The sequence below is a fragment of the Ictidomys tridecemlineatus genome, chromosome 10, assembly GCF_052094955.1.
Source record: "Ictidomys tridecemlineatus isolate mIctTri1 chromosome 10, mIctTri1.hap1, whole genome shotgun sequence".
In the NCBI taxonomy this organism is placed as follows: domain Eukaryota; kingdom Metazoa; phylum Chordata; class Mammalia; order Rodentia; family Sciuridae; genus Ictidomys; species Ictidomys tridecemlineatus.
The window spans coordinates 79,395,415-79,419,144 of NC_135486.1; the positions used below are offsets into that span (position 1 = coordinate 79,395,415).

General features: G+C 41.5%; 1 protein-coding gene across 25 annotated transcripts in view; it reads right to left on the reverse strand.

Moving 5' to 3' along the window:
- Positions 1–23,730, reverse strand: part of Kiaa1217 (KIAA1217 ortholog) — a 417,228-nt gene that overhangs the window by 18,190 nt on the left and 375,308 nt on the right. For 23 of the 25 annotated variants that reach the window (XM_040277708.2, XM_040277696.2, XM_040277700.2 and 20 more), the window contains 5 exons: positions 22,752–22,918; positions 11,946–12,121; positions 6,619–6,749; positions 5,701–5,848; positions 1,637–2,093 (listed from right to left, as the gene is read on the reverse strand). In XM_040277708.2, the coding sequence (XP_040133642.1) occupies positions 1,637–2,093; positions 5,701–5,848; positions 6,619–6,749; positions 11,946–12,121; positions 22,752–22,918 (1,079 nt within the window). The remainder of the gene's footprint in view (positions 1–1,636; positions 2,094–5,700; positions 5,849–6,618; positions 6,750–11,945; positions 12,122–22,751; positions 22,919–23,730) is intronic. The other 2 variants (XM_040277697.2, XM_005320240.5) reach the window with 1 other exon arrangement.

The following is a 23,730-nucleotide window of genomic DNA, read 5'->3' on the forward strand; positions in this document are numbered from 1 at the left end:
GATTGAACCTAGAGGTACTCAACTACTAAGCTACATCCTTAGGGCTTTTTACTTTTTATTTTGAGACAGGATCTCACTAAGTTGCCAAGGCTGTCCTTGAACTTGCAGTCCTCTTGCCTCAGCCTCTCAAGTACCTGAGATTTACAGATGTGGGTCACTGCACCTGGCAATAAGCAATTTTTAAATTTTGCTGATTTGGATTAGGGGCACAGCCTCTAATTCTGGAACACAGAGAAGCTACATAGGGACATGGATAATGTGGTCAAAGATATATTTTTCACTACCAAATTTCTGGTCATGACTGTGGCCACATTGGTTTTAAGAGGGCATCTCTAACATACCCACCCTGAGTTATTCCCTGATGACTTGCAAGAAAAGCAGGAAGGATCGGGACTGGGTTGCTGGGGACAGAGCACTGAGCTACAGGGTACAAAGCAAAGCCTTTGGGGTAAAAGGAAAAAGACCTATGGAAGCAAAATACAGGATTTAAAAAAGAATATTTAAAAATAGTGTGTTTTTCTACATGTTGGGTTTTTCTTTAATTTTTTTGAGGTGCTGGGAATGGAACCCAGGTCCTCGCATATGCTAAGCAAATGCTCAACCACTGACACACACTCCCAGCCCTCACTTGATCTTTTTTTTTTTTTTAAACTTATGTAGTTTTTAATTGTAGATGGACACAATACCGTTATTTTATTTGTGTATTTTTATGTGAGGCTGGGGATCAAACCCAGTGCCTCACACATGCTGAGTAAGTGCTCTACCATTGAGCCACAACCCCAGCCCCCACACTTGATCATAAGACCTACCTTTCTCTTTCCATTTTGACTGCCTCTGCTTTTCATTCTTAGAGTCCTATAATTTGTCATTCTGCTTCCTTAATTCTAGACCTACTACCACAATCAATCCTCCATATTGTCTCCAGATAAATTTCTTAAAAATGCTATTTAAGAAAATCACGGGTCAGATCTGCAGTGTTATAATTTCTCTGACACCTTCAAAATAAACTCCACACATTTCTCAAACTGGTTTCATCTATTTACCCATCTTTATGTCTTCAGTTCCAGTTAAACAAGTATACTATGATCTCAGCCTCTGCTCCAGCATCCTTCCATCCCCAAATGCCACAACACCCTTCTCTGCTTATCGCGAATCTTCTGTCTTTCAGGATCGTAGTAACCCTCCCCAGCCTGCCTTTAGCACAGGGGAAACTCAAGTCAGCACCCACTGGCTCAGGAAATTGATGGTCACCTCTTTCCCCAATTTCCTGCTCAGTGATGTCATACTGTAGCTTGAATTTGCCTCAGTGGGAGAATGTACACCACGGAAATTGGCAAATGCCACAAATCAGAGCTTTCTTCCAGAGAGCTGGTTGTTAAATATTTACCAGCACACCACTGACTTATATTCCAACTAAAGGGTAGGGGCCATCTTTCTCAAATCTTATGACCTTTCCTTTAACTTGGCTATGGAATCCTATTCCCAATTGAAGGAAAAAAAAATCTAACTTTGGCAAAAAATATATCTTTGATCCACAAATGAATTCATACACACACTATCTCTATAATTAGACTGTAACTCATTAAGGGAAAAGACTTTGTTAACGGGATGATGAGTAATGGAAACAAGACTCTACCTCAATGGACACTGCCCTGTTCTTGGCACTCACACTGTGGATTTCCTCAATGAACAAGCTCTGCATGGTGGAACCATTCGTGGGCGTCTGAGGGGACTGTGGGGCTGGAGCTGACTGCAGTGCAGAGGTTACTTCCTGTGTGACTGCAGGAGGGTTGGCTGAGTGGGTACCAGTCCCCACAGGCAAGTTCTGGGCAGGGTTCAGCAGGGCCAGGGAGTGCTGGGAGGGCTGGATGACCACAGGGGAGCTCTGTGCGTGGTGAACGGTCATGCCAGACAAAGGCACCACTTCCGACTTCACATCGCCAGGGACTCCCGTGCCATGGAAGGGCTGGCTGGGGCCATGGGCTGCTTCCTCCTGGTTCTTCAGGACTTCAGCGGCTGTGGCCTTTTCCATAGCGACATACTGTGCGGCTTGGGCTGCATCAGTGCCCTTCAGGAGTCCATCGGTGACATGTCTAGGAGAAACCATGCACAGTAGAATTATCTGCTAAAATAGGTCACTTCCATCTGTCACTGTGGTGTACTCAAAGGCCATGCATCCCAGAGCTGGGTGAGATCAAAACAAGAGAAACTCAAGAGTAGCTGCTGGGGGGTGAGGTTTTCCATAGCAACTCCCTAATGCCCCTGATGGCCTCCTAGTTATGTACGAGCTGCTTCTCCAGGACTTTCCCAGGAGATGATCTCATTCCCTTTTCATTAGCACTGTTGTGCCCAGACTGATGCCAGCCTGTCATTGTTCGGATGGTGGTGACACGACATGAACAACAGGATTCTAACAACACTCTGACTCCACCACCTGATCCTGGCCTTTGCAGACCTTCAATACACCCAAGAGCTTCCTGAAGCCTCCAGCCACCTCCAATAGCAGACACCTCAAAGGGTAACCTGCCCTCTAATTCCTTCTGTTTGCTCTGTTTGCAGATCAACCTGTTGTTCTCTGACATCCCCACCTGGACCCAACCAAATCTTTCTGCAAGGTCACGGATGACTCTATTGTAACATTGGGCTTGGTCCTCATCCTCCTCTGCTTTGGGAAGTCATTCATTGCTGTGTCTCTACCCATGCTTCAGAGGAAAAGGCAGAACCTTTGCTGACAGACGCGCCTGTGTTTGAGTGTCAGTTCTACCATGTTCTAGTTATATAACACTGGGCTCATCACCTTTTTGAGCCTCAGAAACTCTTCTGTAAAATGTAAGGATGGTGACAATGACAATGGACACAATGCTTTCCTTGGGGGTTGTTAGAACTAATGTTGTGAAGTTATGATATAAGACGAAGTCACGCCTGTAACTTGATCCATAACTTAAGAATCCGACAATCCCTTCTTATTACTCTCTTCTCTCTTTTCTAATTTGAAAAGAAAAAGAAAAAGACACTGTATTTTATGACTCTCCTCTGTTACTTACTTCTCTCTTTACTTTTGACTTTACCAACCCCAGGCTTTTAACTCTCCAGGGTTTTCCCAAGATTTGTTCTCTCCTACCTCTACCAATTTACTGGACTACTGCTTCCATTTTCAGTAATCATCTCCATGAAGGCGACTTTGATTTAAATCCTCCCTCCTTTTCTTCCTCTCTCTCCTCTGCTGTCCAATCCTTTCTCCCTCTCTTGCTCTGAACTAGGCCACGATCCCTTCCAACTCTTGTCTCTGGACCTTGCCCACTAATCTGGGTGCCTAGTAGGAATCTCTTCCAACCTAAAATTCCACTTGTGCCAAACCACCACTTGGGCATTTTCCCAAGCTCCTAAGTGTGCTCTGAACTGTGACCATTTGTCGCCCACCTCACCTTCCCTGCCATGGTGTATGGTCATCTGCATGTCCTTGGCAATGTGCTCATTCCCACTTCATCCTTCGGTCTTCCACCATGCTGAGAATCACACGTTATGCACAAACATGCTAGTACAAAATTAACTATAAATAGCTTGTGACGGGCACCCTAAAAGAAGCTAAAATTTATTTTATTTTGAGTTGTTCGACTCATTTTATGTACCATTCTCACCACTGGGTATTTATAAGTAAAAATGTCATGTAATGTTCAAAAGCTATAATCCTGTCTTCTGTCACTCTGTGCTGGCTCTCAACACATCCTTTAACTGCTTTTCAGGGATAGAAAGGGAAGGGAGGGGAGAATAAGCAGTATTACCTGGCAGATCATGCTCTATTTTTGCTTAATAAGGTTGCTTTTTTTTTTTCTTTTGTGGCCTTGTGGGTGAGTTACCAAATTTGGGTTAAAGCTTCATAAAGAATTAGTTTAACAGATTTTTATCCTATTGGAAGAAAAAGTTCCTTTGGAGATTTAAAATATGTGACTTTATGAAAAAATTTAATACACATGCAATTTCTTCCCGTATACAGTTGGAATGTGGACTTCACAGGAGGGGGCATTTTAAATTTTAATCTGAAATTCCTTTAGCATCCTGGTGCTTACACACTTGCTATAGAGGGTTATCTCAAAAGGGGCTTTTCTGAGGTTATTCATTGCTAGAAAAATTTAATCTGCTCCTCACGCTTCATGATTTGCCTTAGTTAACTGTGAACTTGATATACTTTTCTTCTAAATCTGATTAAATGATCATAGTCAGTGATTAAAATCCCTACAAGAAAGATTCCTACATGTTACTTCTGTCTGGGACCTGATCTCAAATCTGGTCCAGAAGGGGAACTTTTTGATCTTATTAAAAAACCCTGAAACTTCAGGGACTGCCATTATGGTTTATTTTTGGTTGTTGTTTAGTGTCTATTCCTCATGGGAGAGAGTGATTTTTATAAGGATAGGGTCCCACTTGTCTTGTTTATTACTGTCTCTATATACCCAGCACCAAGGCTGGGCACAGAGAATGTTACTGAACTTTACTGCATCCCTGGCTGTGAGGTAAGAACCAAGAACTACTCTGGAGTCAAAAGATCTGTTCACAACCCAGCCCCACCTCTCACTAGCAGTGAATGTCCCCAAGCCTCAGATATATACCTTTAAATAATGAAATAACAGTGCCTGGAGTGGATGAGGTAATACACATCAAGGATTCTGTCCTGCATCTGATACATAGAAAGTGCTATGTCTGATACATAGAAAGCGCTGGGAGGTCCAAGTTATCCTTATTGTTAGGTTGAGAAGAGAGAGATCCAATTGTAACTCAAAGATAGAGCATACAGAATGTCATTTACCAGGGTGCTTCCGAATCCTGCATGCTTATATGTTGGCATCCCCCACTCCGTGCTGGGGATTGAACCCAGGGCCTTGCACATGCTAGGCTAGTGCTCTGCTGCTCAGTTGTACCCCCAGGCCTGTAAACGCTCTTTGAGTGGGTTATGGAGTTCTGAATTTTTCTTTTCAATGAAAGTCATGGGTCATTCAGTGATTTTTCTAATCTTTCCCTATAGTAATCCTTCCTGATGAGCAGGTTCACCCTGGGTAAGGAACTGGCTCATGCCACTTCAGGAGTCTTGGTTCTTTTTTTCTGGATGGCACCAATACACTCTCAGATAATCCTTCAGTAGGAAATTTAAGAGAGACTTATTTATTTCTACTCACTTTCTCCAAACCAGAGTTTTCTATGCCTCTGAAGTGAAGGAGGCTAATAGACTACTTTGATTTAGTCTTAACATCAAAGTTACTAACAAAACAAAACAAAACCAAGCCAAAAAACAAAACCAACTTTCAAATGATTTTTTTTTAAAGAAATGTTGACTGTGTCTACTCATTTTATTATTTTATTTTCTTGTGTTGCTGGGGATGGAACCCAGGACCTTATACATGCCATAAACGTGCTCTACCACTAAGCTACACCCCAAGCCCATGTCTATTCATTTTAAGTCATGGGGTGGGTCCAATGCTGCAAGTCTATGCTTAGACTTAGAATTAGAACCTCGAGGTATATTGCAATGAAAGCCCTGGGGTGGAAGGAGTCGTGGTTTCCAGAAACAAAATTTGATAAGTCATGACTCTGGATGCAGGCTCTTGGATGGTGGCAGAACCTGGGTCTTCAACATGTACCCTGGTCTCCCCGGCCCACCCCCTCAGCAGGTCTTCCCAGCTTGGGGGTGTGGAGGTCCCCAGTTACCTCCGCAACATGGTCAGGATGTCTGTCATGCTGCGCACACGTTTCAGGAGACTGTCCAGCTTATGTGGCTCCTCCTTCAGAAACCGCACGGCCTCGACCTCTATGCGCAGGACGGCTCTCATCTTGTTTTGTAAGGTTGGAAATTCTCCTGTAGGCCAAACCAGCTGGTGATTATAAGAGAATGGCAGAACCACCACCCCCATCCTGCACCCTGACACTGGATGGCACTGAGAAGTGTGGAATTCACATGTCTGTGGGAAGCGCGAGGCAGGGTTCAGAGAATAGGAAAAGGTCAGATCAAGTAACTTTGTGCAAGGTCACAGCTTCTTTAGGCCTGTTTCCTGTATATTTGGGTTAAGGCCAACTGAACCTTGGGGTTATGTTTAAAGAGTTTGGCACAGGTGTCCGGGCACACTGTATGGGCCCAGCAAATAGAAAAATTAATAGAAGTGTTATTAGCATCATTAGTCTTGAATCTTACAGAACCCACTAAAATATAAACTTCTAAAAGGTAGGATATTTGCCTGTTTTGCTCGGTGATGTATTCCAAGTACCCAGGCCAGTGTCTGGCATGTAGTTATTTGATAAATAATCGCTGTATGCTTGCATGAATGAATCCTTCACTATTTAACATATAGATGTATATGTGTGTGTACACATATATACACATACATGTGTGTGTATATATATATATATAAATGTGATACAAATGAATTATATATTTACTTATTTTAAATGGAGTTTCATTACACTAACTAGGCTGGTCTTGAACCCCTGTGCTCCACCCATCCTCCTGCCTCAGCCTCCACAGTAGCTGGGATCACAGGTACACATCAACAAACTTGACATCTATTTGACAGATCTTTAAACATCTCAGGAAACACACTTCACACTTCTCCCCTCTAGTGGAATGCTCACCTTTCAGGGTGGCTACTGCTTCTCCCACTTGTCTTAGGAGGAAAGCCCCATCTTCCACGTCCTTGAGAGTAACCACTCGGCCAGCGGACGAAGAGTCCTTCTTCAAGTCTTCAACAAAGTCTTCCAGCTCACTGTGGAGGAAACAGACAGCAGACAGGGCTGAACAGTGAGGTCCAGAGGAAGAATGGGTACAAGGGAAGAGTGCTTGCCTGGGTCTCCCATTTCACAGTGTCCAACCCTCCTAAGCCTTTCACTTAGATGCCGAGAGCACATTAGAGCAGTAGCTGGGTTTGGCTTGGAATATTCCCCGAGGTGTAAGGAAGGTCCAAGGAGGTTTTCCCAGGGCCTGTTCATGGGGAGGCCCCCACTGGCCAGAAGATCATGCCTGGTGGAAGACCCATTCTTCATTCCCAGTGGGGCTGATACCAGCTAAGGGAGGGATGAGTGCAGTTTGTGATGGGGTGGGGTGGGGCGGTGTGTGCACAAAGAAGCACTTAGTGGAGTGAGATGAGAAATATGGACTGGTTTACATCAGGTTACTCAGCTTCATTGTTTGACATCTTGGGCCAAATAATTCCTTTTTTTTTTTGGTCAAGGACTAACCTGTGCATACTATGATGTTTAGTAGCCCCGGGCCTTCACTTTTGAAATGCAAGTAGCACCCCAGCACCTTCTCCCTGAAACTTGTGATAAATAAGACTGTCTCCAGACATTGTCAAATGTCCCTAGGGGAGGAGGAACAAAACTGTCCCTGACTGAGGATTGACTCTTTCCTATCCAAGCTACAAACAGAAGATATGTTTCCCAATCTGGTTTCTGGTGTTTGTGTGTGTGTGTGTGTGTGTGTGTGTGTGTGTGTGTGTGTGTGTGTGTTTGGGTGTAGAGATGTCAGCTCCAATAGAGCCAAGTTAAGCTTTTCCACTTGAAACAACAAAACAACAGCCTGCCTCCGGGCATATTACCAGCGCTACCCTAAACACCTGTTGGTATCATTTCAGTTTGCCTGGGAATGCAACCAGAGAAAATTTTGTCATGAATGTACAAGGAAACCTACTAGTATAGAGAAAAGGGATTGGGAGGAGGAGGGAAGGGAGGGTAAGGAGAGGATAATAGGGGATATATTTGACCAGACCATATAAGCATATATGAATATGCATATATGAATATATGAATATGCATATATATTAAGCATATATGAATATACCACAGTGAAATCACAGTGAAACCCACCATTCTGTATAATAAATGTGTGTATGTGCGTGGGCACACACACACAAAAATTAACAGGGGAAGGAACGTTGGGAAATGTAGAACCACTAGGTGGCAGTAAGTGAACAGTGATTCTGTTTCCTGGAACTGAGTGTGGAATAGGGAGCTACCAGAGATAAGACAAGGTAGAGTTATCAGAGAAAAGATGGAGCACAAAGCCCCCTTCCATCAGGTGGGCCAGTGGATGGCGCCATGGCAGCTGTAGAAGAAATTCAGGCAGGGATATGTTGTAAATTCAACAGGACCATAAGGCAAATGACAAATTCATCCACTTCTGACCAGTGGATGGAGAATGTAGTGATATCATTCATTCTGTTATAGAAATTGGTTGTGAACATTTCTGATGAAACAATGTCCTTAAGGACCCAAAGGGAAAGTCTTGCTTGCTCACTTGTGAATGATAGAAAGGTGCTTATTGTTAGGGGAACATACCCAAAGGATGCTTCCTACATCTACTGTATCCCTGAGGAGGAGAGACTGTGTGGCGTCCCTCATGAGAGCTCTACATATGGTATATCTGGAAAGGTTATTTTCTACCACATGACCCACAGTCACTCTGCCTTAATTCTATTTTGATCTTTTCTACACAATGTGACTCTTGGATAACCCTCATAACTCATAGATTTTCTTCGTTGTGCAAACTGATACTATGGTATACAAGTGTCCCTTCTATTCTAATATTCATGATACTATTTAGACAAAGCATTAAATATTACATTTGTGAATTGAAAAATTGTAAAAGAGACACCAGAGCTAAAAATGAATGTGGAACATCTTTTAACCTAACAATCAATGTGACTTTTGAAATACTAAGTTGCTTTTCATGCTACTTTTGTGAAAAAGCATAGAGTTTGTTAAAATAGATTTCATCTGTTATTATAAGCCCAACTATTATTTCCAGGTAGAAAACCATGAAAGAGAAATGATCATGACCCAATATCTATCTATCCTTTTAGACTCAAATTTCACCTCTCTGTCATCTGACTGGCCTGCTAGTAACTGGGCTTCACATGCTCTCCAAGGGAACTTGTTTTCCAGTGCTTGGAAGGAAAAGGAGGAACAAGAGGAGGAGAAAGAGAGAGGTCTCTGTTCCCTCATGACCCGGAGTTGGGAGTTTCTGACTATCTTTTATAACCTGTGCTCTCACTATGCACACACATCCAGTTAACCCACTTTATACATTATAAGAGGTAAAGTTACAAAAATATTACAATGGTATATATATATATTTTAAAGACATCTTTGAGATGAATCCAGATCTAGTTTTTTTTTTAAAAAAATATATATTTTTAGTTGTTGATAGACCTTTTTTTTATTTACTTATATGAGGTGCTGAGACTTGAACCCAGTTCCTCATACATGCCAGGCAAGTGTACTACTGCTGAGCCCCAGTCCCAGCCCCAGACCTAGTTTTAGGCAATTGTATTTTAGTGTACTTTGTCTTTGATTTCTTTTCCTATTTCTTTTTCTGTTGTTTGGTTCAGGCTTCATTGCCTCTTTGCCTAGATTGTTACACTTGCTTCTAGTGGGGTCAATTATTAATCTTGTGTAATCAGTCCGCCACAGGACCACCAGAGGGAATTTCTCAGAATACAGGTCGAGTTTTGCTATTTCCTTGATCAAAAATCCTTCCTCAGCATGTGCAGGTGCTTTGGAATCATCTATGTAGCTTAAGTTTCATTGAGAAAAATTCTCAGGTTGGACCTGGGAACTTGTATAAAAACCAGAAATTTAGTCTGGTGCAGTGGTGCACACTTGTGGCTCAGGAGGCTGAGGCAAGAGGATTGCAAGTTCAAAGCTAGCCTCAGCAACTTAGCGAGATCCTAAGCAGCTTATTGAGCCCTGTCTCTAAATAAAAAAAATATGAAAGGGGCTGGTGATGTGGTTCAGTGGTTAAGTGCTCCTGGGTTCAATCCCTGGTACCAAACCAAACCAAACCAAACCAAGTCAAATCAAAACAAAACAAAACCAATAATAAAAACAAAACCCAGAAATTCAGGTTTCTGTTAGCATGATCTTCCAATTTTGGTAAGCACAGCCCAGACAGGCATCAGGCGGATATCCAAGTGGAGTGTAGTATAAGATCTAGAAATGAATGGCACAACCTAAACAGGAGACTTTAGTAGTATCTTGCATTCAATTCGCGTGCCAAACTGGACTACCCCCAATTCTCTAAGGATATCCTGTACTTTCCTGGTCCAGAGACTCTGTGGTCCATAGGGTTCCTCTGCCAAAAAGATCTCTAGCCTCTGCTGATGAAATTCACCTGCCTTTAAGCCCAACTCAGTTCAGTTTAACAAACCACTTTTGACATTACCATGTGTATAGGGCTATGCTTGGCCTGTGGGGCATATAAAGAATAACTACTTCAGGTTAAGTCTCCCCAGTCCCTGGGCTCACAAGCACTAGGTTCACCCACAACCTGCACATCAACAGTTCTGCACTAAACTCCTATTTATACATTCTGCTTTGCTACACTGAAGATCCCCAAGGGCCCTGTGCATTCTTTATTCATTTATGGCCATCCCATAACACCAACCAGAAAAAAATCCTCTCATGTATTTCATGGCATAATTGTTGCAACTGTCTTAACATATATTCACGAGTATTCTGTGCATATGAATCTTGCACCAAAGACAGTTTAGTAATAAATAATTTTTGAATAATATTGACACAATTTTTAAAAAGCCTCTCATAAAGGTTGCATCTCAGTTTTATGCAAAAAAAATTTTGGTATCAGATATGTGACAATTATGTAGTAAAATATGGTACAATATATTTGTTCCATTATCAGCTATGCTATTGATCTTAGGATATTATTGAGATAAAGATGCTTGTTAAAGGCCAGAAACAGAGTTAGTTAACCAATAAACAAAAAAAAAATTTAAGCAAATTTTCTTTTTTTTTCATAATATTACTTGAAAATTTATACAAATATTAAATGTATGTATACATAAGTATATATATTTACAGATAAATCTTGAGACCTAGTATTAAATAATCTGGCTGTCACAAAAATCATTTCAGACAAATAATAGCCTTATTACCTCATGGTGGATGATCAACTCTGCCCACAAATGTATGAACTACTTAAAATTTTAGAAGTGTTTTTTGAGATGTCAATGAAGAGTGGCCTACTTTTATTTGGAAAATACTAACTCGTATTGTTTTTTTTCTCTCTAGACTGTTGAGAGGGACATTCTCATTTTAATTAAACACATGGGGTTGGTATTGGGATAATGTAAGCTACAGCTCAAATATGAAATAGGTGATAGAATATAACACTTTCCATTATAGAGAATTCTGGTCAGGTTGGTCATAGGAAGAATCTGCAAATTCCCCTCTTAGATTTAATATTTCTAAGCAAAAGAAAACTACCAACACTAGAAGAACCTAGAAAAATTACTATTCATTACACTAAAAGGTGAAATAATTCTATAACAAATCTTTGTTGCATAACAAAATATACATTAACTTAAAAGATGGGCCTGCCTCCTGATGGGGAGTAATAGAACTTTGCTCATTTCAATGGTGGGATTTGATAGATGCTTTCAATAAGGACCTTATATAGAATTGGTAACATCCCAGGAAGCATCTTTCATTCTGGATCAGACACACTTTACATTAAAATTATTCTTCAGCAATTTTAACTATGGTTGAATAATAGGAGGATAATTTTAGTGCTGTGTTATCTTGCTTATTAGTTTTAATTTATTGAGATTAAATACAGACTTCCCATTTATCATTGGGTTTTGACATTTGCTGCTTTTAATTTTATGTGTTGCTGAACCCTAGAGAAAAAAAAAATATAATTCTCCAACTTGTAAAACTGCTAGCTCGCTCATCTGGGGGTTGCTGAATTTCCCAGACCTCCATAATGGGGTACCTGTGTTCACAGACACCAGGACCAATGGAACACTGACTTGTACACAGTAGGGGCTTAATAAAGACACAGAGAGAAAAACACCAATTAAGAAAATCCTCCTTTTGAGTAAAGACAATTTTCCTTTCCAGGTTCAACAGCTAGACATGGGACCAGTGACTTCTGGACAACTCACCATAACTTCTTGACAATCCTCTCCTCTTCGTGGAGGTATTTTTGTCTCTCTTGCTCCACTAGGGTGCGCTGTCGCTGCACGGGATCCTCCAGCCTCTTCATTGTTTCCACAACTTTGCTACTGATTTCCAGCTCAGCCTTCTTCATCATGGCCCTCAGCAGCTCCTGGTTCTGCAGCTGTGGAACAAAAGAAATCAGCCTCAATTGGCTGTGCCTGCCTGCCATCGTGGCAGCTGAATGCCTTGCAGACTTCAGAAGTGGATTCGGATAAACAGAATCTTTGCAACTGCATCGTTATTTCTTTATTTTAGCAGGAAAGGGAAGGGCTCAAAGACTGTATATCCTATTTGCTTCTTCAACCAACATCTGAATTTTAGCAACTAACTGACAACCAGACTTTCATGTCTGTAGCTACAAAAGGAAAAAAAAAAACAGGGATCATTTCTATCCTATGGCCATGCATCATGGGTACAAGATACAAACTCTATGGACAGATTTTTAAAGAAAGCAGCAAAGAACCTAGCTTGGGAACCAGGCAGACTTTGTATAAACTCAATACCTTCTTCCAACCCCACTTTGAGACTTTGGGCATGTTACTTAGACCTTCTTGGTCTTCATTTCCCTATCTGTAATGATGAGGGACCTACTTTCCTTGGCAGGGCTATTCTGAGGATTATATGAAATACTGCTTGAATTGGGATAAGTACTCCATAAATGTGAACTTGGATATAGCATATTCCAGAGTATCAGTTGAAAGTGAACATGTGCCTCTCTGGCTGGTGCCTTTCATATGAATACTATGAATCACAGGCCCTAAAACAGTACTCACTGTTAATGGTAGCAATGACAATGATTCTAGATGAGCCCAAGGCTCTTGGCAATTTATGAATATCCCTGGATTTGAAGAAGGCTGCATGTGTACATAAGCCCACAGTTTCCATAGCTTCCAGAACTCTCTGGTGTGTCATCCTAGAGCATATAGGATGTGCAAGTTTGCATCTAGGCTTTACAAGAATCTAGACTAACAACATGAGTCCCTGGGGTAGGACAATTTTATGATAGCACATCCATCAAGCAAATTTCCTTCATCAGCCTCAACAGCGGTGCTTCTATTATGCCTATTATATAATCCCTAAAATTTCCTGAAATATCAGGTAGCAAATTTCAATTGTTTCCTTGTTTCATGGACTGTTCTCTAACTACTATGTATCCCCTTGTGGGAGTTGGAGGTGTCTTTGCCAATTGCTCCTGATCTGTACATGTTGAGCAGGAGTATAATCTGACCGTGGGACCACTTGCTTGAGACCTCATCGAAGTTTCTATTTTCTCTGAGTAAAGACAACATATTTTAACTCGGGCTACAAGCAAAACCACTTTGGTTTCCAACATCAGCACTGCATGATGATTAACTGGCTTCCAGAAAAAGAATGCCTGGGCCTAATTTCTAGTTTTACCACCGAGTAGTGGTGTGTCTGTGGCCAAGTCATTAATCTCTGTGTCCACCCATAAGAAGGTGTAGTAATAGTTCATAGCTCTTGGCTGGTCATGGAGACTGAGTAAGACAATTGAGTACTTACAATAGTCTCTGGCATGAATCCAGCTCTGAGTCTGTACAACCTACTGTTATCAGGGAGCGAAAACTTAGGGTAGGGCGTGTGGTTTTGTTTGGGAGGGAACCAAATAAAAATGTGCCACTCTTGGTGACCTTCTGTATATGACTCACAATCATGCTCTCACACTGCTTTTGCTAATGTTTTTTTTATTGTTTTGCTAAAGTCTTTTTACTGTGGACTTACAAACAGTCAAAGTATTTCTGAAAGGCACCAGTTTTGGAAGCAACTTCCTGCCATGCTCCCTGTAGCCAACCTGTCCACAAGGTGCTTGGCAGCCTGGCCCCTTCCCACATGGCTAGTCTCCCCTCTCTCCATGCACCCAGCACTCTGTGCTCCAGACACACTTTCAATTTCTCTGGCTGGCCAAGCTCTTTATACCACAGGTACTTTGCACCTGCTATTTTAACCTCTCGAATGCTTCTCCCTCCACCTGGTTAATTTCTGCTCTCCAAAGACTCCAGGACATTGTGCCAAGCACAGAGCAGAAACCCAATAAATGTCTGCGGAGTGAAAGAACAGCATGAAGCAGCAATGTTGAGGATAACAAAATGATGGAGAGTCCATAATTGTTTCCTAAATGATTAAAATATGGAGGGGGCTCACAGAACCTGGGCTTTGTTTACATCTATGCCCTGGGCTCAGCTTCAATGTTCTACCTTGCTCTAATCGCAGTAACTGTGGCAGGGTCAACACTGCACAGGTCAATTAAATACCCACAACAATACTACCTGCTATCAAAATGGTGTGCCCCAATTCACTGCCCTGGATCCAATTCCACAGAGCCATTGCCTTTGAAAGGGAGGTAGGGGGGATGAAGAGTGATGGGCATGAAAGGGGCAAAAAAACAGGTAATTAAACAAGTCTGAAAGTTACGGAAGCGTGAGTCCCTCTCCCGAGAGATTCTGATTTAATTGGTCTGAGGTATAGCCTGAGCTTTGAGAATTTTTAAACTTCTCAGATGATTTGATTTGCCACCAAGAATAGCATCAGAGGCTAAGAAAAGGGCTCTCCAATGTACAGATGATGTCACTGTGCTCTGATCTGCGGGGCGCAGCCCTCTGCAACAACCCTCCTGCCCCAATCCCCAGACAGTGCCAGGGTCTCATTAGCAGTGAGCATTAACAATGGCCATCAAGCTAGAAATTTACTGCTGGAATATTTCAGATTCTCAAAATTGAAATTTGAAAGCTAGGAAAAGTGAAGCCCTGAAAGTTCAAGGGATTTCTTCCTGCTTCCCTGGCAGTCACTGTCAGGATTAGAACCAGGAAAAATTTGAATTCAAACTATCTTCCCACTGCCCCAAGTTGTTCTTCTATCAAGATAAGGGAACACGTCTGTTTTGTTCCCAGCTATAAGCACAGTTTCTGGCCCACGGTATGTAGCCAACACACATATTTGTTGTATGAGTGTTAATGTTAATATTTCTGAGCAGACGACGGGTGCCCTGGGAGAATACAACTGCACATCATATTTAAGTGCTAGAAGAGCAGGGAGGCATTCTCCTTGAATTCTAGGCTTTATTATCCTCATTCCCAGAAAGAGAGGCTTTAGGGGATCCAGTTGAGAGGACCAAAGAGGGAACACTTCCCAGCAGTCCAGCTGACACATGGGCCGTGATGCGTGACCTCTAGAGGAATAAACATTTGCCTAGTTTCTCTGTCTCCTTTTCCTCTATTCCCCCCCCTGCTTCATGTCCCTTGATGCTGTCTCCAGGCCACAGGAATGTTCCCATTTCATCTCAGCACAGTGCAAACAGTGCTTACAGAAAATGCTTTCAGTCAGTAAGTAAGCTATTGGCAGCTCAAATCGTTGGTTTATTTTTGCTTACGAGGTGATACTTACATTTCAATTTTTTTGAAAATCAACTCCATGGAGTATGGTTTACAACCAATAAAATATGCCCATCTTAAGTCAGAGTTCTGTGAGTTTGGACAAATATATAGGCCAGTATAATCCTCACCCCAAGGCCAGAAGACATTTTTTTTTTTTTTAATCACTCTAAAACTTTCCTTCCTTATCCTTTGCAATTAATCCCCAATCCTCAGTCCAGGGAAGCCACAGTCTGCTTTCTGTCATTAAAGATGAATTCCCCCTGTCCTAGAACGTCATATAAGTGGAATTATACAGTCAGTATGTACTCTTTGGTGTCTGGCTTCTTTCATTGAGTACACTGTGGTTGTTTGTTTGTTTTGCAGTGTGGGGGATGGAACGCAGGGCCTGATGCACGCTAGGCAAGAACTCTACCTCTGAGCTCCATCCCTAGCACAGTACACTTGTTTTTCGGGATCCTGGCCATGCTGTTGAGTGTTTCAACAATTTATTCTTTTTATTTCAGAGTGGTATTTCATTGTACAGGTACACTAACATTTTTGTATTTTTACATATTACCCTGATTCTGTTGATCTTGTTGATTTCACTTATTTATAGTAGCTCACTCTATTTCTTAGTACGTCTTATAGATTCCTTTTGATTTCATATGCTCACAATCACGTCCTCCGCGAGTAAAACCGATGACACTGTTTACCTTCCCACCTGGATGCCTCTATTTCTTTCTGTTGGTTTGTTTTGTTTTGAGAGAGGTTCTCACTATGTTGCCAGGCTGGTCTTGAACTTATAGGCTCCAGGGATCATCCCACTACCCTTCCCTGGCTGGATGCTGCTTTTCTTTTCCTAGCCTTTTGTACTTGCTAGGGTCTTCAGGACAGTGTGAAATAGAAGTGAGAGTAGATTCCCTTGGCCTTGTCGCTGATGTGATGGGATGCGTTTAGCATTTCACCATGACTAAAATGCCTTCTGTAGTGTAAGGTCATTTACTTCTCCTAGATCCCTATATGTTTTCATTATCCGTTGTGAATTCTGTCACATGCTTTCTCAATTTTTCTTGAAATAATATGATTTTCTCCTTTGGACTGTTAGTATGGTCAAATATATTGATTACTTTCTTCATATTAAAACAATCTGGTATTACCAGGAACATTTATATCCTTTTTTTACCTATGGTTGAATTTCACTGCTATTATTCTGTTAAGGATTTGCTGAATCTATTTTAATAAGGAATACTGGTCTGTGCTTTTCCTATAATATTTCTACCTGGTTTTGCCTTAGGGTAATACTGGCTTCATGATACGAGTTGGGAAGGGTCTCTATTTTCTGAGATTTTTCCATTGTCTTGTGGCTTATATTTTGATGAGAAGCTGGGATTCACTCTTATTTAGGTTTCTTTGTATAATTTCATTTCTCTTTTCCCCCTTCTGGCTGTTTTTAAATTTTCCTAGTTATTCCTTGATTTTTTAAAAAAAGATTTATTTTTCAGTTGTAGTTGGACACAATACCTTTATTTTATTTATTTATTTTTATGTGGTGCTGAGGATCAAACCTAGGGCCTCGCACGTGCTAGACGAGCGCTCTACAGCTGAGCCACAACCTCAGCCCTATTCTTTGATTTTTAGCATCTGATTACACCCTGCTTTGGTGTGGTCTCTTTTGTTCTAACTGGTAAAGGTGTTTATTGAGCTCTCTTGGTCTTGGATTTACAACTTTCATCAAAGTTGGCAAAATCACAGTCCTGATCTCTGAATATTTTTCTGTCCTTTACTGACTCCTTGATTTTGTTCCACAGGGCACTAAATTTTGGTTTGTTTTATTCTTATACTTTAGCTTGGAGAGTCACTATTGCTATGTTTTCAAGTTGACTGATATTTTGTTTGGGCTGTGACTCATCTAAGTCCGCTCAAATACCATACTTTTCAGCATTAAAAGCTGCACTGGGATTTTAAAAAAGTACCTTTCCATTTCTTGTTTTATTATGTTCACATTTTCCTTTAAATCCTTGAGAAGAATCATATCTATTTTGAAGTCCTTGCTGCTGACTTCATTATCTGTGTCATTTCTGGTTGGTTTCTACTGGGTGATTTTTTCTTAAGGTTATAAATCACATTTTTCAGAATCATTATGTCTAGTAATTTTTGATGAGACGCTGGACATGGAGTTTGGGATTTTGTTGTTTTCCTTTATAGATTCTGGACTTTCTCTGGTTAGACAGTTCAGTTACTTGTGGATCAACTTTGGCCTTTGAAGTCTTAAGGGTGTTCCTTAAGACTGAAGCATAGCCTTTCTCTGTTCTTTGCTGAATGCTCATGTATTCTACAAGGCTTCTCTACTCTTTCCTGTTAAAATATGAACATCATAACTTGAAAACAGCTTCCAAGCCTGTATGGGCTCTGGGAAGTTTTCAGCCCCCAGCTCTCCCAACTTGGTCTTTGCCTGGCTCAGTGGTCTTTCCACACCACACAGAACTGGCTTATGACCCAACAACAGACCCACAGATTTACATAGTTCTTTCTGTGTACAGCTTCCTTCTTCTTGGTACTCCATTCCACAAACTCTAGCTGCCTCAGCTCTCTAAATGTTGATTTCAACCCAGCAGCTGATCCTGGGCTGCTTGGGGTATCCCAAGCATTACATTTGAAAAGCGTCTCTAGGCAGAAATCTGGGTCACTGGTGGGTCTTACCACCTTTGTTCCCATTCTCCAATGTATCACACCCCTGTTATCTGTTGCCTAGTGTCTGAAATTAGTTGTTTCATTTGCTTTTCAGTTCTGTAGCTGTCAACAGTGGGAAGGCAAGTAGATCTGCAGTTATTCCTTCGTAGCTGGAAACATGATTTACTGACAATGTCTTTGACACGTTAATAAGCATACTTAGGCAGAAATAATGTTCTTGGACATTAAAATTTTAATTGGGCCAAGTGAGTTATCCATATCAATGTCATAAACAAAGTAGGAAACTGTTTAAATCAAATTCCACCTACCTAAAAATAGACCTGTACTTCATGTACTTATTCTTGATTTCTTTGGTAAAATCAGCTTTGACCACATTGGATAGTGTGATGGGAATGGTTTTTTCTGTCTAACAGTGATACTGAACAGCAACTGCATCAAAAGTTGGGAAATTTCATGATGATCACCAGACCCCAGAATGACTCATGAGCAACTGGACAAGTTCTCCCAGGCTTTAGGGAACAAGACAGAGGATGCCAGGTCACAGCTGCATGTTATCTGGGTGCTGTCTCCCCATCTCAGACAGCTTCTTATTGTCTGAAGATCTGATTGAGGCTGGGTATATTGTACCAAGCAGCCCAATTTTCAAGCCCTGTACTAGTTTTATTTATTATTTCTGCCTGGCAGGAGGAAACAGGTTTTCTCCACACAAGCCACTTCTGGTGTGCTTTTCTCCGGAATACACATTCCCCTGACCATTATTTTGGACATCAGAAAATAAACAAGACCCTGAAACAAGAAGTAGTATCATATAAAAAGATACATTCAGATAACTATTGAGTTTTATCATTTCTAACACAAGGGCTCTGTGTACTGCTGTTTCTTTTATTATGTTGATCCTCCCTCTCTGGGAAGAAATAGCAAATTCCCAGTAGTCTTAAAAATGTAACATTAAATTCAGAATAACTCTTTTTTTTTTTTTTTGGTCATGAGTATCATAATTAGGAGATAGGGTCTAAGAAAAAAAATTGTGGGAATTAAATAAGTTGAATGTTTCTAGTCTCATTTGGTTTCCACAGAACCTGCACCAACTCTTTTATAGACTTATTTCTCCTCAGCCCACAGGGAGGGTTAGAAGTGTAGTCGCTTCTATGAGTCTGGAATTACCTTGGCAAAATCCAAGGACTGAGCCATTTGGGAAAAAGATGTTGTTCATCCCTCAGAAAAAAGCTACCTCCCCCCAATCATATCAGGAAAGGTAATATACATAGATAATTATCTTTGAAGAAGAACAATTGTGAGTAAGAAAAATATTTTCCATTGTTGCTAGCCCATTATAGACTGTTATTTGGGAACAGGAAAATAGCAACATAAAAGATGCATGTAGCTATCCTACCAAGCATACCTAAGCACATCTGATTAGCCCCTGCAAAAGAGGCTTTAGGTTACTGTGTATTCTGTTCTTACAGACTGGTCCGTAACTTCCTTAGTTCCTATTTGACCTTCTGTGATGGCTGACAAATCTAAACAGTTCCGTGAGGTACTTATAAGAATGAGCATCCATAATAACCTGAGAGCAGTAGTTCTTGCCCTGGAACATTCTAGAATCACCAGCTAGTCCACACCTCTAGTCCACACCATTAAAGTCAGACTTTGGCAGGGGTGCCTCAGTATCGGTCATTTTGTTAAGAGCCTGGAGTGGCTCTAACGGACAGCCAGGATTGAGAACCATCTGTAGAGAATTCAAGTGAAACTGCAGAGCAGAGAATTATATGAAGTGATTTTCAGAAGTTCTCTTGATCTGCTTAGGCTCCTTTTACCTTCCTTAACTTTCCTTCTGCCTTGCTAGAATCTACACACCCTCCTGGGTCTGCATCCCATTTCTATTCCTGAGAAGAATCCATCAGTGTTGAAAGTGAGATGCTCAAATACGATATGCTTGCAGTCTAGGATTTTCCAATGATTTAATTATCTAATTACTGGAGCTGACTGCCAAGCACAAAGATTTCATTCAGTTTCAGTATTTTTATAACACAGTTCAAAGAACATTTGAATTTCTAATTCAATTTTTGTTCTTTTGAGACTCTTCTAGAGAGTTTCGCATATCTCTAATGATAGCTCCATTATTGGCCTTATAATCACTTTGGGGTTGCACTTCATTTTTGTTGTATAATAATACATATGCTGAAGGAGAATGGGTGCTGCCATAGCTTAATTATTCTGAGTTGTTTTTGTCTTAAACAGACTCCTCTGACTGAAAAGATAGAAATCTGAGGGGGAGGGAAGTCAAACTGGAAGAATACCAAGTCACAGGTAGAAACAATAGCAGCTGGGTTAAGAAATAAGGTGTTTATCTTCCCCAACATGTCTGTACTTGAGAACTATAGACATTTCTAAGCTCAAAAGCACATTTGTACATTGTTCTTTATTTTCGGAGAGCCAGAGGACTTGAGCAGTTCTGAAGCAATAGTGGAACTTTGGTGTTAAAATGGCCTAGACCTTGATCAAAAATCTTCAAGTTCAAGGCTGCAAAGAGTGGCAAGTTGCAGGAGACCTCTGCTAGGCAGCTGGAGTACCAAATGACACCATTCACCAAAGTGCAATGCTACAGATAGGAACACCATAGATGTGCTAACAGATTCACCTTAACATCCATGAAATATATAGGGCAAGTAAGAAAGTGATGCTAAATTAATTCTACTTCTCATCTTCAAACCAATAACTTCTCTTCTCTCGTCCTCAAACCAGCAACTTCTGTATATAAATGATAGATCCACTCATTTTTCTTATGGTGGAGGGAGCACAACAAGGAGAGCATAATTTCCAAATGGCCAGCAGGTGGCGCCAAAAGGCAGGAGCAGAAACCCTGACCATCTCTGGCTTGCAGATGTGTCCTTTGGCCATCAGAGCACTAAACAATTGGGTTTAATTACTTTCCAACATTTAAAGATAGATATATTTCCTGTAAAACCTGTATTTCCAGATTCTCTTGAAATAACCGACCATCAGGCTACGGGTTGGCTAGGACAGAGTGGTGAAGGTTCTCTAAGGAGACAACTTTGCCCTTGTCCCGCCTCACTTCCCCTGTTACATTACTGCCTGGACACTGAAGACATCTGTGTCATCACCCCAACATACAACCCAAGCCCAGCCTGGATACTTCATTTCATTGCAAAGTCTTTAAAAATTGTGAAGCAAGGAGAAGCCCGTGCAAGGGATGGGCCACTTCACCGACGACATGATTCAGAAGTGATGTAAGTAAATCTGCACCAAATATCCAAGGTGTGGGGATCTGAGCACTGACCAGTGTGTCTCTTCTATTAACTCCTGTGACCTAAGCTAGGGCCTTGGGGCAGATCCCTCAAATCAGCTGCTCTTTTTGTCCTCTGGTATTCGGAGGGCAAGGGGAAATAATTTTCTTAGCCATAATAAGGTGGTGAGAAAAATGTAGGGTTTATGTCATTAGTGTGTGGAAGGGACAGAAGAGCTGTGACTCAAAGACCTTTCTTACTGCACCTTGGGGACTAAGGGGGTTGCCTTCTTCTGGCTCCTGAGGATGCTACAGTGGTGGCTCCTGTGTGCTCTCCTGTTAGCAACGTTTGGCTCATGAACTTTTTTTTGTTTTATTCTTGGGGGGGTTATACTGGGGATTGAACTTAGGGACATTTGACCACTGAGCTACATCCTCAGCCCTGTTTTGTATTTTATTTAGAGGCAGGGTCTCACTGAGATACTAGGGCCTCACCATTGCTGTGGCTGGCTTGGAACTCACGATCCTCCTGTCTCAGCTTCCTGAGCCACTGGGATTATAGACATGCACCACCACAACCAGCCCAAGAGCTTCTTGAAGGAAGCCAGGGAATATCTTGAATAAAGTCTGAGCCAGAACTATATCCTCGGTGCTCCACCTACCACAATAGGCAGGGAGGTGTGAGGCTGATCCATGAAGCAATCCTGTGACCTCATAAAGAGACATGCAAGCCAGCTCCTTAGTCCTTATACCAAGTTATAGAAGTTTTATGCAGTGTAAGATTTACGGGATTTTTTGACCAAGATTTGTGACATGAGAGTTATTTTCTCTCCCCTTTGATTCCCCTATAGTATATATATTCCTCAACAAAGGAAAAGGATAAAAAAACTTGGAACATACTATGCAAATAAAATGCAGATGTTTTTCTCAACAAATCATCCAGGATGGCTTTTTTCTTTATGAATTCATCTTCTATTCTAAATTCATAGTTCTAAATACATCATGGTTCCTTGCATATAAATAAATAAAAAAAACAAAAACAAAAAACAAAAAAAGCTTGGCTGACTGTAGCACCTTGCGCCTGCTCCCTGGGGAGAAAGAAGGAGCCTACACTGAGCTGGCAGCCTTAACTGGCTGTTAGAATGCTCCACAGGGCTCCTGTCTATTCAAGTCTTCTCCAACAGCAAATGTGAATAGTATTTTTTTTCTTTTGTCATGTGTAAGAGCATGTACCACTTAAAGAAATCATTATAGATGGCCTGTAGTTGCAGCAGAAGGCTCTAGACCAGGATTAAGTTGTGCAGGGGAAACCAGGTCATTATGGTTCTAATGCTTCAGGTCTTCAATTAGCCCCTAGGAAAAAGATGGCAGAAAGAGCCCAGAGAGGATGCAGTGGGGTGGGCTAGGGGAGGAGGTGAGACAGAGGGTGCATTCATGAGGGATACCTGGAGTTGTCTCATCTGCTGGAGCTGGAGCTTGAGTTCAGCCACACTTCGCTTCATGTCCAGCAGGCTCATGTGGATGGCCGAGGCGCCTGTAGGCAGGGGCTGGCTGGGCGGTACCCCGGCCTCTTGGGCGCCCAGAGTCTTCCCTCCAGAAATGTGGGGAGTTCCTATGAGAAAAGAGCAGCAAAGGACCTTAGAATGTCATGGAGGGAAGTTCAGGCTCTGAGCCCCATCTCAATACAGAGTTCTAGTAACTTTAAGAGTGCCATTTGCTTCCTTATGAAGCATGGTTACAAGCCACACAATGTTATGGGATGTAGTCTGTAAATACCATGTTCTGGAAGTTTAGTGCTAGAGGATGGTAGACCACAGAGCAGAGTGCACAGCTCGATGCCACATTAAGGAAGTTAAATGTCCCCGCTGCTCTCTCCCTCCCTCTCTCCTCTTCTTCCTCCCTCCCACCCCTTCCTATCTTCTGTAAGCACACAGGTTTGCATGGAGGAAAGTTAAAAAATACACACATACATACATATATGCGTCTGTGTATATTTATGTATGTATATGTATATTTATATAAAACAAAGTATTAACAGTATCCCATTGGTGGTATTCCATATAAATTTTATATTCTTATTGTTAGTTCTTAGATTTTTAAATCTACAGAGTGCACATACAGAAAAAATAACTTTAAGATTCATGCGACTGTGTCCTGCATGGCAGTGTACCCTAAGGATGCACACCTCGTTTCTGGACAAGAGTTGGGTGATCACCAAGATAATAAGGGCTTGGTTCTCTCCTGAACTCCTGCAGGTTTCCCAAACCCCAAAGAAGTACGACTTCTGCACACATCTCCTTTAGTAAGAAAATGAGGCGTGACTCCAAAATTCTTTAGGAATAGAATTTAAAAAGTCAGCAGAAAGCAACTCTTCCAGGCAACTTTTCTGGGGTGTGGCTCTGTGGCAGCACATTTACCTAGCAT